Source organism: Peromyscus californicus, unplaced genomic scaffold, assembly GCF_007827085.1.
Source record: "Peromyscus californicus insignis strain IS unplaced genomic scaffold, ASM782708v3 Scaffold_15__1_contigs__length_86483966, whole genome shotgun sequence".
In the NCBI taxonomy this organism is placed as follows: Eukaryota; Metazoa; Chordata; class Mammalia; order Rodentia; family Cricetidae; genus Peromyscus; species Peromyscus californicus.
In genome coordinates, this window is record NW_026294447.1 from 21643051 (window position 1) to 21663530 (window position 20480).

Consider the following 20480-nt stretch of genomic DNA (forward strand, 5'->3'; position numbering starts at 1 on the left):
GCAAGACCCAGGAGAAAGTGCTGGCCCCCTGAGCTGTTGCAGGTAGCTGTGGGCTGCCTGACATGGGTCGCGCTCCAGCCCTTAAATCATTATTTATGTTTTTATTTTAGACTTCTTTGGGTGTGCTGACCTTCCATGCAAACTTTGGCTGGAATTTCATTAGTGGATGCTGTGTTCGTGATTTTTCTCATTGCCTGACAGAAATAGCTTAAGGAAGGAGGGACATGTTGAGCCCAACCCAGTCAAGGACAGCATGGCGGCGGCACAAGACGCTTCTGTCACATCAGAGAGAGGGAGTGATGAATGCTGGTCCTTAGTTCCTGTTCTCCTTTTCCTCCTTTTCATTCGATCTTGGACTGTGGCCCGTGGGATTGCACCACCCACATGCAGAATTGGTTTTCCTTTCTCAGTTAAACTTCTCAGGGAAGATGATTCCAAATCTAGTCAACCTGACAGTAAAGACCGCTCTCACAGTTGCTTGGCAAGAATTGCGAGGTAGGGGGCTGGAGAGGTGGCTCAGAGGTGAAGAGTGCTGCTTGCTTTTCCAAAGGGCCTGAGTTCAATTCCCAGCAACCACATGGTGGCTCACAACCATCTGTAATGAGATCTGGTGCCCTCTTCTGGCCTGCAGGGCTACGTGCAGACAGAACACTGTATATATAATGAATAAATAAATCTAAAAAAAAAAGTTGTGAGGTATAGACAGCTATTGTTTTAGTCACTGAATTATGAAAACTATTTCCAGAATAAATTTCTTTTGTAGTTGGACAAAAATGTAAGCAACTGTTGAAGTCTAGAACCAATTCTAGGATTTTATCTTTTGGGGCATTTCTGGTATTTCATTATTTACTTATTTATTCCTGGTGATTGCTAGGCCTTTGCATACAAGGCAGACACTTCAAATTTCCAAAATCAAATGTAATGCCAATGTTAATAGCAATGTTTCCTATCTAAATTTAAGAAGAAACAAAGCTACTTAGGGCTGACTTTTACTTAGCTGAACATCCGTTTTCCAGATAGAAGTTATAGTGTGTCAGTTACAAATTGGATGCAATAGCCTAACATTGAGTACCTTTCTACACTGTTACATGGAGGAGCCCATGTGAAAGATCTGCAGATGGTTCTAACTGGTCCGCTGCAGAGTCACTGCGAACCAGCTGTCAGGTGTCTAAATTCCCTGAGCCCCTCGCAGCTGCTCATCTCGCCTGGGCTTGTTCTAGAAGCTTTTATAATAGTCCATTCGATTGTATTGTTGAGGAATTTTTGAGAATTCCTTCATGGCTTACTTGACAGTTAAAATCCCTTTGGCTCAGTGTTCAGAAGTAACTTAATGTCCAATGTATGGTCAGATCCACATCAAAATCTACATGTAAGCCCATTAAACACTGACAAAGAACAAGCCCACAATCTAAATTTTCATCTGGTTGTAGATGTTCAGGCTTGATGAGACTCTGAAAGGTGTTCAGAACATATTGAGCATTACGTTGTTAGGAACCAAAGCTTTCCTCTGAAAAGTCCCAGTCCTCGTTCCTCTCTCTTCTGAGACATACCTGGTTAGTAACAGTTAGTCAACATACCTGGTTAGTTAACATACCTGGTTAATAACAGTTAAGATACCTGGTTAGTGACAGTTAACATACCTGGTTAATAACAGTTAGTTAACATACCTGGTTAGTAACAGTTAGTTAAGAAGGAGCAGTCACTCTTAGCTGGCGTTTCTTTTTTAAGAAAGAATAAAAATTGGTGTGTCAGCTGGGAAGTAGCTCCATGTAGAGAGCTTGCTCGGCACACACAAGTCCTGGGTTATAGTCACACCAGGAGAATGAGCAAACAAAAAGCTATGAGCCAGGAGTGTCAGCGCATGCTGCGATCTGTTCGTCAGGAGGCTAAGGCAAGGGAATCACAAATTCAAGGCCAGCCTGGGCTAAAAAGTAAGACACTGTTTAAAAAATAAATAAAAAGGAATCCAGGCATGGTGGCACACGCCTGTAATCACGATGCAGAGGCAGGCGGATCTCTGTGAGTTCGAGGCCAGCCTGGTCTACAGAGTAAGTTCCAGGACAGCCAGGGCTACAGCCAGGACAGTGGGGTGATTCTTGGTGATGTTAGTAACTGAAGTGATTGGAAGCCCATTCTCTGTTGAGTGCTTTAGAGTTGTATCCAGTTTCTGTTATGAAAAATGAAGTTTAATGTCCTTTTCCAGCGGTCACTTCAGTAGTAGGGTTTTCACCCACTACTGCTTTGACAGTTCTTTTTTAGACCAGTTAACAGAATTATTTCCCTCTTTTCCTCCCAGTCTCCCCACCTCCTTCCCCTTTCTGCCTTGTTTTGTTTTGAGCCTCCCTCCTTGCCTCTGGGTGACCTAGCCCTCACTAGGTAGACCAGGATGACTGTACACCTGTGAGGTTTTCCTGTCTCTGCCTCTCTGTGGGGAATACCAGCATGTGCACCACAGCTGGCTTGGAAATTTATTTCCAAGGCTAGCAAAATATAGTAATGTTTGAATTAATAAAACATGTGTGCTTTGTAACTCTAGTCAGTTATTAACTGGTTGAAGAGAGCATGAAGCCCCCAACAGTGACTCATTCAAGAATTATAGTTTGAAACAGTCTGTGAACATGATTGAGGTAGATTTTATTTAATCTGATAACTAATATTAGTGGGCATTCCTTGGTGATATATAATGCTGTTTATAATTCAGAGAGTTCAGATAGGACAGAGGATGTAAGCGAGCTAACAATAACGACCCCAGTCTACAGTTACTAGCAATCACGTGCCTGACGTCATGATTAGCCAGCGCAAACTGAGTGGCTCTTCGTTTGCCTTTCACATGCGGCTCTGGGGCTCAAGTGGGGCTCTCATGTATCCTAAGCACATGCTCTGCCCCGAGCTACAGTGTATGCTGATCCTCTGTTGTGAGTGTGTATCTAAATAAATGAAGTAGAATCAGCAGCGGTGAACACTAACACTGAGAACATGGAGGGTAGCGCTCATGGCCTTTGAGACTCCTTTGCCTTTATGCTAATGTGCTCAGAAGCTGTAAGGTGCCGCACCGTCCTGCAGGCATGATTCCAAGCAGGTTCTGTACATGTTTATTATGCTCCCATGCTGAGATTCTCAGCCCAGATATGATCTGTGCCCCACAAGTTCCTCTGTACTATTGAGTAGTTCTACATCCCTGTAATGATGACCAGCTAAGCTCTGGAATAATTAACTTTACATGTTTAACTGCTCTGAACTCTGACCCAAATCCAGATACGCAGTTATAGATTTTTCTCTAGTCATTGGAATTAACAATTAAGGCAGTACTCTGAGTAATTATTTTGTGAGGTGTTTATATATTTGTCAGAATCTACCAGACTCTGAACCTCTGGTGGTGAATCTCAGATGTCCAAAAAGGTTCAAGTTGAGAAGTATATTCAACCAATATAACTGGGCTTAGACATTTACCCTAGGAAGTGAATAGAGGCTCTTCATGAGCTCCCAAGAGAGTCTCTTAACCTCCCAAATAGTCACAATCTGGTTACTTCTGCTGACATTTCCTTGTGGTCGGTAGAGGGAGCACAAGTTTCCTCCCAGCTCCTCCATCAGAGACTGGAAGTGACATCACTAGTGATGGCCTCCTGCAGGGAGTTCGAGGCTCCTCCTTACTGCTTCATGGGTTATGAGCTATAAAGAAATTAAAGAGTGTCAAGTAGAAAGTCGAGAACTGCAAAGATAGAATGCATCATCAAATTCAGAGGGCATATTTTAAGCTGTGAGATAAATCACAAGGAAAATTGGCATAATTCCTTTACAATTTACATTTTTTTGGATGATAATGTGTAGATTAAGGACTAAAATGCTGTTTTATTGGAAGCTTTGTTTGTTTATGTTGCATTTCTCCTAAGTTCTGAATATTATTAGAGGACTATTTGAAATGGTGGCTTATATGAAATGCTAAAAATTTTGGAACAATAAGAGAGGATGTGTCTATGTAAGCCCCTAAGCTGTGTTAGAATTAAGGATTTAGTTATTTAAAAACAAAACAAAACAAAACCAAAAAACCCCCAGTATATACTTTTGTTTTAAAAAAAAGATAATATACCAAAATATCTTTGATAAACCTGGCTGGCAGTTTCTGTGGCATATTACATGTTAGATGAGGATTTGGTAGCATGAAAAATGATTGCTATCCTTGTAAAAAAAAGTTATCAATTACTAGCTGGGCAGTGGTGGTACACACCTTTAATCCCAGCACTCAGGAGGCAACGCCAGGCGGATATTTATGAGTTCAAGGCCCGCCTGATCTACAGAGCAAAATCCAGGACAGACACCAAAACTACAGAGAGAGACCCTGTCTCAAAAAACCAAAAAAAAAAAAAAAAGAAAAGAAAAGAAAAAAAAAGAAAGAAAGAAAAAGAAAAATTATCAATTACTGTTAAGTGACACTATTCTAGGTACAAAGAAACTCAGATAGAATGGATGCTAATGAAGTTAGAGTTAAATCTCTTTAATCTTTCTCTAGACTCTTACAGCTATCAAAATAATGCCACTGCACATTTTTAAATCACCTTTATATTCTTTTTTTAAAAAAATGAAACTGCTTATTTGAGTTAAATAGGGCCAGTATAAATATGTTCATTTTATACACTGAGGTCTAGTGAGTTTCAGTGAGTTAGGTAATCAGAGTTATAGAACATGTTAACAAAACCAGAATTCAGAGCTCTTGACATCTGGTTTAGAGTTACTAAAATTTCATGCTCTTCCAATGTAAGATAGATGATTTTGAAAATAAGGGAAATTTTCAGATCACCAGTCTTTTGTTAAGTGCCCATTTTGTTCAGGGTATTTTGTTATTTAGTTTTGGGTGATAAAAAAATTAAAATAAATAGAATTGATTGTGACATTAGTCTGCTTCCATTGCTGTATCAAAATGCGCAAGCCTCTGGCCAGGCGGTGGTGGCGTATGCCTTTAATCCCAGCACTCGGGAGGCAGAGCCAGGAGGATCTCTGTGAGTTCGAGGCCAGCCTGGTCTACAGAGTGAGATCCAGGACAGGCTCCAAAACTACACAGAGAAACCCTGTCTCGAAAAAAAACAAAACAAACAAACAAAAATACCCAAAGTGCACAAGACTGTGTACTTTATAACGAAAAGGGTTTATTTAACTCATGATGTGAGAATCTAAAAGCCCAAGCTTAGGTATCCCCGTCAACTGGCCTCTGATGAGGGCTCTCTTGGCAATGTTCCCGTGTGCTGGCAGGCATCATGGCAGGAGCTTATGCGAAAGGAGGGATTTAATTGTCAGATAGGAAACTAGAAATTCAGGGGCCTGCCTCTGTGATAACAACTACTTCTCACGGGCCTCGTGAGGCACCACAGGAAAGAACTACCTTAAGCCCTCCAAGGACAGTTCCCTCGCCGCCTCCCACAGGGCTCTCCCCTGCCCCTTTAAATAATTTTATTTGACTGAGAATTTCATACGTGAGCAATACATTTATATCACTCTCACCCCTCCTCCCTCCAGTTCCTCCTGTGACCCCATTCGTGGTCTCTTCTTTAATTATTACTGTTACATGTATATACATACGTGTATGTATATACACACATGTGCACACATGTGTATAACCTGCTGAGTCCATTAGCTTTGCTTGCATCATGCACCAGTGTCCAGGGCGGAAGCTCATCCCTGTAGGAGGCTGTGTTTCTCAACAAGAGCTGACCTCTGCAGCTCCTCGTTCATGGGTGGGACCCTGTGGAATCTCCCCTGTCGGTGCTGGGGTGTCAGTTGGTGTCATCTTTTTGCTCTGTGGAGCCACATTATTGCATGTTCATGGGCACTGCTGCCCTGTCATATACAGAAGACACTATCTCACAGCAGACATCCTGCTCTTCTGGCTTTTAGACCCTCTTCGCCCCTCATTGTGACTTTCCCTGAGTCTTAGGTGCAGGGTTACGTTGCACTCTTCAGTAACTTATTCTCTGCACAGTGGCCAGTTGTGGATCTCTCTAATAGTCTCCATTTATTGCAAAATAAGAACCTTCTTTGGTGGAGAGTGAGAGCCACATGTATTTGTGGATATAAGGATAAGTATTTAAAATACAGTTGGAAATTATCTTATTTCAGGAAAATGGCAGTAGTAGATTCTCTTCTCGGGTCTCTGACCTCTCTAGCCATGGGTAATTGGCAAGGTTTATAGTACCAGGTATGATTTCCTTCCTATTGAGTGGGCTTTAAGTCCAATTAGACAGGTTTTGGTTACCCCAGAGATAAAGGACTACTATTGTACTAATGTATACCTTGCCAATCCAGTCATTTTTGTGGTTGGTCTGTGTCACCAGTTGAATAGGACTGTTGATCACTTTTCTCCCTTGGCAGTTGGCATAGCACCTTTGAGTACTGTGAGGGCTCATCCTCAGGGAGAAGGCTTCCAGGTCAATTCCAGCTTGATTCTTCTGAGTTCTGTGTCTGAGTGTGCGGAGTCCTCAGCAATAGGTTCTACTTCTGAGAGGCAGTCAAGGACAATACCAATAGCCTATATTGGTTGGGGTGTCTCTTGGAGTCCCTTGACCAACAACTCAAAGAGAAGTTTCCATGCGTGGCTCTATTGTTAGACAGTCTTTGGCTCTTGGGGAAATTATCAGCCCTAGTGGCATAACTTCATTTAAATTACTTATATACGTATACGCATGGTCCTAGCTAGGTATTACTCTTGCTGTGATAAGACACCTTGGCCAACATCAAATTGGGGAGGAAAGGGTTTGTTTCCACATCACTGTTCATCACTGGAGAAAGTCAGGACAGGAACTCAAGCAGGGCTGAAACCTGGAGGCAGGAGCTGCTGCAGAGGCCCTGGAAGAATGCTGCTTATTGACTTGTTTCTAGTGATCATCCCAAAGTGTACGTGTACTTAAATATTAAATGTGTTTTTAAATAAACCTAAACTCACGTTTCCCTGTTGCTTTTTCAATCACCCTAGTATTCTTTTTTCCATTCCCCACCCCCTCTTGCCTAGCGATTCCCTCCATCCACTGCCTCCAGATAAAGTCCCCCACTCATTTTCCCATTTCCCCTTCGTATCTTTAGATATGAGTATGTAACTGCAAAAAGCAGGAGAGTAGGATCAGAACCCTACCTTTTAAAGGTCCTGTCACCTTAGTACCACCACACTGAGGACCAAGGCTCCAATAACTCAGTCCTTGGAGGACAAACAGACCATAAACACATGAACCCATGTTATGCAATGAGATGCAGATGGTAGACAAGAATGGTTGAGCAAGAATGCATTTATGTCCTGTGACTAGAGTTGGGAGCATTTTTTAGAACTAATGCAATAAAGAACCCCCTGCATAGTTGTTTATTGTGAGGGAGAAGGTTGGGAGGAAATAGTCAACAAAGCTCCTCCTTGTTCCTGTATGAGGAGATTAACCTGAGATGAAGGAGAGGCAGTACTTCCACTAAGTAAGATAACCTGAGCAGTGAGCTTGAACAGGGACTGGGTTTAGAAATACAATTAGGAGCCAATGCAGTCATAGGAGACCTTGGAAACTGTCTAATACATACACCAGTTTACAGTCAAGGAATCTGAAACTGGGGTCTTTCTGAGTTTCTTGCCCAAGATTAGTCACAGCTAGATGGGGCCAGAGCTAGGATTAATTTCTTCCACATGACTGAATATGAAAATATATTAATAACAGAATCGAGATGGTGGCAGATTGTGGAAATACTTTGTGTAGAGAATAATTTTGCAGAGATGTGATTCATCATCTTAAAAGAAAAGAACTATTGACTAGCTTTTAGTTTGTTAAGCAGAGAAATTAAGAAAAGAAAGCTGGAGCCATTCATGATGATCTGTCTAATGGCACAAGGAAATTACCTTTCTGGCAACTTCTGAAACATTTTATTAATAGTAATAAACATAGTAGTGATGATATTAACAGCAAGTATCTCTCATTGGATGCAAGGCGTCATCGTATCAGACATTTGTGTCTAGTGGTGTGTAGAGCAGCAACTGTGGGGAGCAGGTGTTACTGTGCCACTTTGTGGGTGAAGAAACAGAAGTCCACATAGGTTGAGTGATTCCGTGTTCACACAGCCCATCAGCTGTCGGATCAGACTTTGAATCCTTATGTATTTGAGTCTCAAGCTTCAGTAATGGCTAAGAACTCTCCTTCTAAAGTTTCCTCTAGAATAAACAAACAGATAAACAAACAAACAGAATATTTAACAAAGAAGTGCAACTGAAAGTAAAAAAAAAAAAAAAAGAATGAAATCCAAAGTATTGACGCTAATGAATCTCAAGCTTCAGTAATGACTAAGAGCTCTCCTAAAGTTTCCTCTAAACTAAACAAACACATGTAGATGAACAGTCTTATTAAATAAGAAACACAGAGCCAAATTCAGAGTTAAAAGCCCAAGAGGAGCCGGGCGGTGGTGGTGCACGCCTTTAATCCCAGCACTCGGGAGGCAGAGCCAGGTGGATCTCTGTGAGTTCGAGGCCAGCCTGGGCTACCGAGTGAGTTCCAGGAAAGGCGCAAAGCTACACAGAGAAACCCTGTCTCGAAAAAAAAAAAAAGCCCAAGAGGTCAGAGCAGTAGTAAATAAAACACTGATTGGCCAGTAGCCAGGCAGGAAGTATAGGCGGGACAAGCAGAGAAGAGAACTCTGGGAAGTGGAAGGCTGAGGCAGAGAGATGCTGCCAGCCGCTACCATGACAAGTAAGGTGTAAGGTACCGGTAAGCCACAAGCCATGTGGCAACTTATAGATGAATAGAAATGGGTTAATTTAAGATAAAAGAACTAGATAACAAGAAGCCTGCCATGGCCATACAGTTTGTAATCAATATAAGTCTCTGTGTGTTTACTCAGTTGGGTCTAAGTGGCAGTGGGACTGGCGGGTGAGAGAGATTTGTCCTGAAAAACTCTAGCTACAGCCGGGCGGTGGTGGCGCACGCCTTTAATCCCAGCACTCGGGAGGCAGAGCCAGGCGGATCTCTGTGAGTTCCAGGCCAGCCTGGGCTACCAAGTGAGTTCCAGGAAAGGCGCAAAGCTACACAGAGAAACCCTGTCTCGAAAAACAAAAAAAACAAAACAAACAAACAAAAAAAAAAAACTCTAGCTACAAACAAACAAATAAGATGTTTAGCAAAGAAGTGCAACCAAAAAATTTTAAAAAAAATCAATGAAATCCAAAGTATTGACATTAATGTGAAAGATAAAGATTTTGATGAGAAGAAATGTTGACTTTAAGAAGAGTTTATGGCTTCCTGTTGAAGTGCCGTGAGATCTCGCTTGTTCTAGCTTGGTATGCCTGTCTTCCCACGTGTGTGCTGTGGTCACTTGGGCCCCCTGCCACTTTCCCCTTACCTAGCATCTCCCTCTAGACCTTCAGACAGTACTCTGTGACACCGTTTGAACTTCACTTCATCTAATCAGATATTTATTGGTAATCCTGCCTCTGTTTTCATTTGCTTTGATAGACTGTCCTTCTAGCCTCTGAAATGTCGTGTTTCTGTGTAGTTATAAGCTGATGGTCACATGTGATCTGTAATATCCTCATTATTGGAGTATCTAGAAGAAACCACAGAATTCAAGAAGGTCTCAGAGTCTGTTAATCATACCAGACCTTCGTTGTTTCTACTTAATGAAGATCAGTCCTGCATTTCCCCCTGAACACTATCCCAGGGCCATCTACCTGGGCAGGGTAATAGTGGGGACCCAAAACACCTCTTTTGCTATCACTCAGTGAAGACTCGATTTAAGCCTGGCCAGTCTTTATCCGTATTTCTACCCTAGCCCTTGGCTTTACACCCTCCCCCAAACCATTTACCACAGTGCGAGTGTTTCAGAATATCAGCTTTTGAACTCAGCTTAGGAATGACCTCTTTCTGAACCCCTTCCCTATTGCTTCTCCTTGTCTTCCTCTTCTCCACACTACACATCATCCTCACCACCCTCTCCTCCTGGGAGTGCTCCTTCTTGTCCCTCTGTTAGAACTTCATGGCCTCATGCCCCTCTTCTGTTACAATGCTCGGTACTGTGTGTGACAATCCTCATTCTCTCTGGCTTGCCATTAGACCCCTGCTTCTGGGCAGCAAGACTGGCCCAGTACACGTCTCACGAACACGTGTTTGAATGGGAAGAGGTTGCAATGCTCTGGATGACTTCAGAAGCCAGGAGTCAAGGGCAGGAAAGGGAAAGTAGACACCATTTTATTGACTTGTGTCGAACTTGTGCGAACTGGTCAGGTATCACGGCAGACTCTGTGAACACGTGAATAAAATCATGTTGGAAGCAAGCTTTCTCTCAAGGATTAAAATCTAGCATTGCTGTGTTTCCCTTTTGGTCAGGTGCTGTGATCGTCTCCACACCTCAGGACATTGCGCTGATGGATGCCCGCAAGGGTGCAGAGATGTTTCGAAAGGTCCACGTGCCCGTAAGCATTTACACCCTCACTGGGAAAAGTAGGAGGCTCGTCTAGCCCAAGAACCAAGCCATTAACAAAGCAGCTTCCGAGTTTTAGTTGAACCTTCTGTAGAACTTCATGAGGCTGCTGGTTGATCTTTCCCGTTCCTGTAAAACATACTTAAGGCTACATAAGTGTCCAGACATGATGCTGAGCTGGAAGAATTGTGAAGCAGGGTTCCAGGATTGCAAGCTTTCTAAAGAGCTCTGTTCTCCAAATGCTGCCAGAGTCACGTGATCGTCTCAGGAAATGCTTTCCTGATAGACTGGACACCTGTGGGAAAGGAGGTGAAAGGGAGCTCCTTTTCCTCCAGCCGCCTACATTTTAACTGTTCATAGCCCACGTTCTTCTAGAGAGTGTTTCTGGATATTCTGTACATGACAAAATAATGTAAGAATGTAATAAAAATAGACAAAGAGTAATTAAGATCAGATGGAGCCCACAGTAAAGTCAGCAAACAAATTGCATGCCATTAAGGAACTTAAATATGCTATGAATTTTCTAGCAGCCAAAGGAAGAAACACATGCTACCAATTAAGACACTGTCCATTTGCACATAGTTAAGACAAGCTGCTTGCTCGAGAGAGCCACTACCGAGACCAGACAGACTTTCACTAGACTCTTGTGAGGAAGAAACTATATATTAAACACACTCCTCTTCCTTACTGTAAGGAAAAGGGCCTCCCTTCTAGGGTGCCTCCACAAAAGCCCTGGAGGAGTACCAGAGGTCAGTTAGAACAAGACCTCTGTGATGCTTCTGTCCACGTGGCTCCCCAAGTACACTTTAGATCTAACAGGGCCTTTAAAACTCTGGTCTCAATGGATAAAGTACTCACTGTGCCTGCCTGATGACCTGAGTTCAGTCCCCAGAACCCGGTAAAGGTAAAAGGAGAGAACCGACTCACAGTTTCCCCTCTGACCTCCACATGTGCATCATGCAGTACACGCCTGTGCTCACGTTCATACACAATGATACTCAATAACAGTTTATAGAAACTCAGGCCCGTGTATTATCTTCACAGTTCTCATAATTCTCTGAGCTGCCTGCTCTCCGCCACAAGCTGTGTGATAGTTTTGTTTGTTCGGGTATGGCGAGACCTCACAACTTTCCTCAAATCCTTCAGTGAGACCATGACACAGGAAACAGTTCAGGGACACTTTCTTAAGTGTTTTTCTCTGAGAGTAACCTTGAAAGTTGGAAGACGGGATGCATGGAAGAGGGAAGGTGACCTTCCCCGCAGTGTGTCTACTCCCATGCCAGCTGGAGTGGAGCTGTGTACCCTGACTAGACAAACGGCCACTGCTGAGAGGGAAGGAGCCTGTAAGGGACGTGCCTGACTGCTTTCCCTCCAGGTCACCGCGGCTGCTTTCACTGGCGGACCCAAACCTGGGACTAGTCAGTTTAGAGCCAGGGTTCTATGCTCTGAAACTTAGCTGGGAAGAAATGTAAGGCAATGAAAACCACATGGCCACTGCAGACAGGAAACTTTCTCTGTTGCCTGTGTTTAGAGCGGTGTGACTTTGTACTGTCCTCCAGGATAAACTAGATAAAGTAATGGCAGTGCAGGTCACTGAGTAATGTGAGATTAAAGTATTAAGTGGCAAAGAGACAAGCAGCCTCCTACCAAAATTGATGGCACCAAGTGAACAAGTGATCTGTAATCCTCCCTGGCAGAAAGTAGGTATCAGGACCCTCGGCCTGTTACTATCACTTCAGGGTCCAGGTGCTAGGCCTCTGCCTGCCTGCATGTGACTGCTGGGGTGAAGGTAGAGACATATGCCTACCACACTCAACTTGAGCAATTCCTTGAAGGAAATTGGTTTTCAAAGAGCAGGAATCAGATTTTCTCTCTCGTTTCCCCTCAGAACTGATCATTTTTATAGTCGTGGGTCATTTCAACTGTTGCTGTCATTTGAGATGATAGTGGCTGTGGTCGGGTCCTTCCTGGACTCCGTTTATTCCAAGTCTGATGACCATAGCTCCCACATTCGGCATGTAGACTTTTAGTTCAGGTGTTATTGTCCTCTGACGCCTGCGACACTTCTTGACCTATAAATAATGAAGAAAACAGTCTCATATGTTGTGATGGAATTCTTCCCCCCTAGTCTCCAAGACAGAGAGTAGGCCAAATAATTCCTAGAGAACAGAACAGGGGAAAGAGTCTAGTCACTGAGCTCAGGCTGGGATATTGCTGGCTAGATGCCACGTAAGGGTAAAAGTTGAGGATGGTAACAAGGGAATATCACCAGGAAGTGAGGGGTAGTGGGCTGAGTGGGCGCATAGGACTGCATCCAGGGTTAATGAAAAGAGGAAGCAGCTGTTTGGGGTCACACCCGTGATGTTAAGATTGTAGAGTTAGGGCAATTCTGGGTCCTGACAGGGCCAGGATGTGGTCATGGGTGTGTTGGGACTAAATGGCATAGAAATGAAGGTCACTGGGGCTGCGTGTTCTGTGGCTGTTTCCAAGATGGAATTACTCGTCCCTCCCTCTGGCATTTTGGACATCTGCCTGCTGTATCTCTACGATGACAGCCCTCTTTTCATGCCCTGATTTTAATCATTTGTCCTCTATGCTGCAAAAACAATTTAAAAACAGGTAGAATGTCTTAATCATCTCGTAAACCCAAGGAACAGCATGTGTGTACTGTAGTAAGGCTCACAGTGAACGAGAACTTGCCAGCCCTGAGCACTGTGTGCAGCCTGACAGACATGGTACTGCTCCCCAGAAAAGTGGGTCTTGGTATCGGTGAGAAGTGACTGTGACGACTTCAGAGAGCCTGGTGGCTCTTAAAAGCCCCAGAGTCTAAGAAATGGCCAAGTGTTGGAAATTCAAACACGTTCCATAAATGCAGGGGCGACGCTACACTGTTTATTCCACGGTCTTCCTTTTCCCTGGTTTTCAGTCTTGCTCTGTTTTCCCCCCTTTGAAGTACATTAGTTACCATGGAAACAGTGATGTCATTGAAATTCATTGGTATGGACAGAGTTTAGTGATGTCTGCAAGAACGTTTTGGAGTTCATTTAAATGATTTCTTAACTCCATGCATAGCTTGGGAAAGGAGGAAAGAGATGAAGGATTAAATTCTGCCCTCTGCCTGAAATGATAAAAAACAGTGACAAATCTTTGATTATGGCAGGATTTGTAGGTAGAGTCTTTTTCAGACACATAAGAATGTGTAGCCTCCCTTTTTAATAATGCGTAATTTGTCTATGGTTTCATACTGACCCACTTGTTACATCCTTTTCCAAGAGCCCCTCGTGTTCCTTACTTCTGTTTTACCGCCGAGTGTTTGGCCTCACAGGGATTTTCTTCCTTGGTCCTTCCTTTGGGAGCTAACACAGCTCCTGAAAAGTACCACAATGTGTGTTTACTCTCTTATTTCTTAGTTACATAAGGGCTCATAGAACTTTAATTCAGCAAATGGTTGGTTGTTAACTGACGTGTTCCATGAGTCCGTTTTTGCTGATACTTGGTGTTCTTTTTGATGAAGCGTTGTGTTCCAGTTTGCTTTCTGCTGCTGTGATAAATGCCATGACCAAGGGCAACGTGGGAGGAAATGGTTTGTTTCATCTCAAGTGTCACTCTCCAGCACTGAAGGAAGCCAAAGCCGAAACCATGGAGAAATGATGCTTCCTGGCTTACTTTCCCTGGCTTGCTCAGCTGCCTTTCTTATACAGTCCAGGCCCGCCGGCCCAAGTCCACAGTGGGCTGGATGCTCCTGTATCAGTTGGTAATTCGTAATTGCTCAGCTGAGGTTTCCTCTTCCCCGGTGACTCTAGCCCATGTCAGGTTGACTTTTGCTGACCTTCATGGACTGAGTGTCTGTGATGACCTCAGAAAGAAAAGCAGTGCCTTTCGCTGAGTACTTTTGACCCGCTGATTAGCTGTGATGTGGGAGGGGCCCTACATTCTGAGAATAAGAACATTTCTCCTCTGGGCCAGCGAGACTGGTGTTGGGCTAGCCTTTATTTGATTTGCTTCTTCTCATATTTCTGTAATTCCGGACATGGTGGCCTGTTGCCTGATGAAGTCATTTCCATCCTGGGGAACCCATGTTTATTTTTCAGATTTCAGCTCAGGAGTTACTTGCCCTAGGTTTTTTTTTTCCCTCCTTTTAATAGGCCACATAAAGTTAACGATGCTTACTGTCAACTCCTTATACACACGTCCAGTTCGCCTCTCACCCCGTTACAGGTTTATCTGTCTGTCTTCACAGAACACTCCAAGTTTCTGGGTGGCAAGGGAACCTGCCTTAACCATCCTGCCCAGCTCAGCCACCTGGCACACAGACATATTGTCACTGCAACCCAGGGTAGATGCCATCTCCTGCCCACTGTTCATCCTCCCCTGTGCATAGGTGACTCTGCCCTTTTCTCTGTCACAGTCACCTTGGTGTTCCACTTCTGCAGCGTTCCTGCATCCTATGTGTCCTCAGAGTCTTCAGCATGCCGCTTCCCACCTGAGCACACTTTACCCTCACTTTTCACTTAGGAAATCTCTCTTCATCCTTAGGTACCCAGACTAAACAAATGGACTTTTCTCTTGGACTTGACGTAGCACTGTTAACGAGGAGAGCTCCTCCTGTCCATGGCTTCATGTGTTCTTTCACCTTTTACATTTGCAGCCCCACACTGGAAGCTCCGCCGATGGAGGGACCACCAGCCTCGGTCTATGTCTAAACCTTCAGCAGCTTACTAAATATGTACTAGATGAATGATCTGGGGAGGATCTTTCTTATTAGGTCTAGGGATACTGAGTCTGAAAACTCAGGCAAGTCCAGCAGTGTTGAGGATTGCTCAGTTGGTCTGTAACTGAGATCTGGACTTTTCTTATGAAGGGAGCCCATTAAAAAGCTGGCCAAGAAGTAGATGCACCTAGGACGGAGCTTTAGCATGTTTTCATCTGCTAGAGATTACTAGGAAGGACAGGCTCCAAGAGCACAAGGAGCAGAAAGGAAGTAGCGGAATGGTCAGAGGCGTCACAGTACAATGTGATGTACTGTTGGTCATGAATCAGTACAGAAAAAGATAAAGCCAAAGGTATTACAGAGCATCGGCCTAAGTTCTTAAGAGAAACCCTCATTTTCTGACATTGACAGTTATAAACACACATCCATGTGCCTTTCTAGGGGATGGCCATGTGAAACACACTGGTGGGGGTGATGGACAGTCAGAGCCTGATCCTGAATAGTGACAGTGAAAGGAGGGCCTCACATATTGGAGGAGGATTGGCAGGCTTGGAGTTGACTGAGTAGGGGTTCAAACCAAACAAGCAGAAGTCAAAGGAACTTGGGGAGTTAACTTCCTGTTAATACATCTACCAGGCGCTGATTTTCTGCTCAGCGTGACAACGAAGTAGTTTTACTCTCTCTGTGTTAAGTGGTCTCAGTCCCACCTGTTTCCCCTTCCATGCTGCTTAGTTTGGATGTGGCTTGTCCATCCGAGGGCCCTGTACCAGTTGGCTTGGTTTTCAGGGTGGTGGTGGGACCTCTAAGAGGAGGTGCCTTTGTTAGGTCACTAGGGCCATGTCCTCAGAAGAGACTATGGGACCAGTTAATTATAAGAGTAAGTAAAACCCAAATCACCCTCTGGCTTTCTGCTCTCAGATATGATGTCCCCCTTTCTATAAGCTCCTTCCATATGCCGTGAGATATTCATGACCATGTCCTATAATTTTGAAACTGTGAGCACAAAGTCTATTTATCATCAGATACTTTGTTATAGCAATTAAAAAAACAGAAAAATAAAGATATACTTAAAGAAGTATTGGCCCAAAGTAGCTGTATAAGTTTACACTCCCACCAGCAATGGAGGAGTGTTCCCCTTGCTCCACATCCTCTCCAGCATGAGCTGTCATTTGTGTTTTTGATCTTAGCCATTCTGATAGGTGTAAGATGGAATCTCAGAGTCATTTTGATTTGCATTTCTCTGATGGATAAGGATGTTGAACATCTCCTTAAGTATTTCTCAGCCATTTGAGATTGTTCTGTTAAGAATTCTCTGTTTAGCTCTGTAAATAATAATCCATTTATAATTGGATTATTTGGTTTGTTGATGTCTAGTTTCTCGAGTTCTTTATATGTTTTAGAAGTCAGTCCTCTGTTGGATGTGGAGTTGGTGAAAATCTTTTCCCATTCTGTAGACTGAGCAGTGGTTTCTCAAAACATTGGGGATCAATCTTCCTGAAGACCCAACTATTCCACTCTTGGCCATATACCCAAAGGATGCTCAATCATACCACAAGGACACTTTTTCAACTATGTTTATAGCAGCTTTATTTGTAATAGCCAGAACCTGGAAACAACCTAGATGTCCCTCAACTGAGGAATGGATAAAAAAAAAAATGTGGTACATTTACACAATGGAGTATTACTCAGCTGTTAAAAACAAGGACACCAGAAAATCTCAAGGCAAATGGATGGACCTAGAAAAATTCATCCCAAGTGAGGTAACCCAGACTGAGAAAGATAAAACATTGTATGTACTCACTCATAAGTGGATATTAGCTGTAAAATAAAGGATAACTATGCTACAGTCCACAGACTAGAGTGTCTTGGTAATAAGGAGGGTTCATGGGGGAATGCCCAGATCTTCCTGGGAAGGGAAAATAGAAGAGATTTCATGAGTAGACTGAGGACGGTTAGGGATGGGAACATGAGTGATCAGGTTGTGGGGTATAGAGGGGGAATACTGAAAAGTACTGAAAGAGACTATGAGAAAGGGGGTTCATTTTGGAGTCAGGTAAAAATGTGGCTCAAGGGAATCTCCCAGGAATCCACAAGGATGACCCCAGCTAAGAGTCTGAGTAATAGCAGATACATAACCTGAACTGGCCATCTCCTGTGACCAGATTGGTACCTTGCCCAGTTGTCATCGGAGAGGCTTCATCCAGCAACTGATGGAAACAGATGCAGACCCACACCCAAATATTAGGCAGAATTTGGGGAACCCTGCATGAGATGGGGAGAAGCGATTGTAGGAGCCAGAGGGGTCAAGGATACCACAAGAAAACCCACAGAATAAACTAACCTGGGCTCACAGGGGCTCACAGAGACTGAACTGACAACCAGGGAACCTGCATGGGACTGACCTAGACCCTCTGCATATATGTTACAGTTGTGTAGCTTGGTGTTCTTGTGGGACTCCTAACAGTGGGAACAGGGGCTGTCTACAACTCTTTTACATGCCTTTGGAACCCTACTCCTCATACTGGGTCACCTGGCCCAGCCTTAACACATGGGGAGGTGCTTACTCTTACTGCAACTTAATATGCCAGGTTTTGTTGATACTCATGGGAGACCTGACCTTTCCTGAACAGAAATGAAGGAATAAATTGGGGGATGGGAACATCAGGGAGGGGGAAGGGGCTGGAAAGAGAGAAGGGAAGGGAAACTGGGGCTGGGATGTAAAATAAATAAATTTGTATATATATAAAAAGAAGTTATTGCCTCAAAGAGGACCTTGCATCACACTGTTTAAATTCTCTTGAGCAATATATGTTGACTACTTTGCGTATATTGTATCACCCATGACTTCCTTTTGACAGTAAGGAATTTTACCACTTTTTAGAAACATGACTTTTACCCTTTGTAAAAATATACCAGTAATCATAAAATAAAACATACTGCATCTTAGCCATAATTTCAGCTTAGAGAATAGATACAGGCTCATCTTTGTCTTTCCACCAGGTCTCTTAGAAGTTTTCATGTGCTGTAAGCTAAAGGCCCTTTCTAAGTTAGTTAATGAATTAGGCTCATCTTACCCTCACAACACCCCTGGAGCAAGAGGACATCATTTCCCCCATTTTACAGGGAAACATACATGGATTTGTCCATCTGTTTAGTGAGGCACTGAGCTCCACTAGGCACCCCTGAGCAGTCTGTTCTTTCCTGGGCTCACAGTCTCCCCTGTGATGTGCAGCCAACCTGGAATTGAGGTTGGTACTGTGGACATCCTGGAATATTTAGGATATCAGAGACATTCTAGGAGTCTAGCGTTTGCTTATCCTTGAGCTCCACTTGTTCAAGTAAGGAAGAGAAAGCAGAGGAAACACGAACAGAGTGGGCTGCAGCCATGGACCCTTAGGTTTGGACGACAGCCAAGAGACAGACGGACACTAAGAGAAAGGCAGCCATGACCACGATCTTTGAGAAGCCTGAGGCTTTACAGCGGTCCTAAGTGCCAAGGAGGATGAGAATCGGCCAGTCTGTAACAATGCCTTTAATTATTATGTTAAATTGCTCTACTAAACCGTATTGACATATTGTTATCCAAGGCCACTTGCCTCCGTGAGTAAAGTCCCCTAGTCCATTTACTTGTCACCCTGTTCCCACATACACATCCGTGGCCTGGACTGAAGTTTAGCTTTGTAATTTATTATGTGACCTAGAGCAGATAATTCAGCATCAGGTTTCTCATCCTTGAAACAGGGGCAGTAATCCCCACCCCAGCGGTCATACCGGCAATTGAGTAAGATCGTGTGTCCAGTACTTGGCATAACGTAGTGTGTAGTACTATGATTAGTGGCTCTGACTGTTACTGTTTCCATGGCAGACTTCAGTATAAATCCTTGTAGAGACTTAAGAATGCAAGATCTTGAGAAGTTGTCCCTCGTGGGCTGTGGCTACTTCTCTGGTCCCTGAGAGGTGTGTAGACACAGGCATCTCCATCCATTCTTTCCATGTCAGACTTTTTGTAAAGGAAAAAAAGCAAGATCACCCATCTCATTTTTAAAATTATTCAGAAAAAGCAAGACAAAAAAATTTTTAGTATCTGTACGCATGCTTCAGATAGACCGAACTCAGGCTCAGGGCCAATGGAGAGCAGAAAAGCACTTACAAATCTAGTCTGTTTCCATTACCACTATTCATTTCTCTCCTTACCAGTATGCTGCCCCTTCCCCCACACACACTGTTTCTTAAAACATGGCTTTTAATGCTTGTGACAGGTTCCAGCCAGCATTTAACCTGATTGTAACCTTGAGAAACTGGATTATACAGTGACCTGACAGTCTTACTTGTTGCTTACCTAAATCAGAGTTCAAATGGAGAAAAGAACTTAAAATTTTGAGCCTGCTTAATTCAGTCCATTTAGACTCAAAACTCCAATATTCAGAGCAATGTTGATATTTCAAGAGAGTCAATTTTAAAATGTTAATAAAAGAAGTAGCATTCCGAGCCAGTGATGGACAGGAATTATGCAGGAATAACATGTAAAATGGGGGTGGTGGCTGAGGGTAGTCAGCCATGTAATATTTGCTTTCTTCCAGTAAAACTAGCTGAGGTAAGAAGGAAAAAAGGAGCTTATACTTTGATGAGGCATTAAACGTGATTGAGCGTCCTTACAGCTGCAGCTCCGTGGCATTATGTAAATGAAGCTAGCGCAGAGCTGCTGTTTTAATGTGTCTGCTGTCAAAGGACACACACAGCAGCTCTACAATAAACATAAACAGCTTAGCAATGTCTAAAGCATTCACAAGGTGGGAGGAGGCTGTTTTGTTTTAGCATGGATCATGTAGACATCAGTTATTTCCTATTTAGGAGGAGAGTCTCTGTGAACAAAATTGGAATATGGATGTTCGAGATTCTTCCATTCCAGACCTCAGTGGCTGGAGGACGCTCTCACATCAGAAAGTACAGTGGCTTCTAAGCTCCTTACTCACACTGTCCCTGCAGGCTTTCCCATAACTAACCCTGTTCTAAACGGTCATTTGTCATGCAGTCTGCATTTGTTAATAATGGATTTCTCCTTTTTAATTATTTAAAGAGAAAATTTATGACATATATATGACAAACCGTGCATCTAGTATTCATATATATATACACATAAATAACATATGTATGTATATGTATACACATAAATGATTGGAGAGAATTGCTACCATGGAGTTGTCCTCTGACCTCCATGTATGACCATAGCACACATGCACACACACAATGACAACAATCATTAATAGTAAATCTAAACAATTAATTAAAATACTTATAATAAACCTCAGAACCCAGTAACATATTTTTGTACATCTTTGTACAT

General features: G+C 43.3%; 1 protein-coding gene across 7 annotated transcripts in view; it reads left to right on the top strand.

Annotated features, from left to right (window-relative positions):
* Window positions 1-20480, top strand: part of Nubpl (NUBP iron-sulfur cluster assembly factor, mitochondrial) — a 326050-nt gene that overhangs the window by 177238 nt on the left and 128332 nt on the right. For all 7 annotated transcript variants that reach the window (XM_052738504.1, XM_052738503.1, XM_052738506.1 and 4 more), the window contains one exon: window positions 10332-10417. In XM_052738504.1, coding sequence (XP_052594464.1) covers window positions 10332-10417 — 86 coding nt within the window. The remainder of the gene's footprint in view (window positions 1-10331; window positions 10418-20480) is intronic.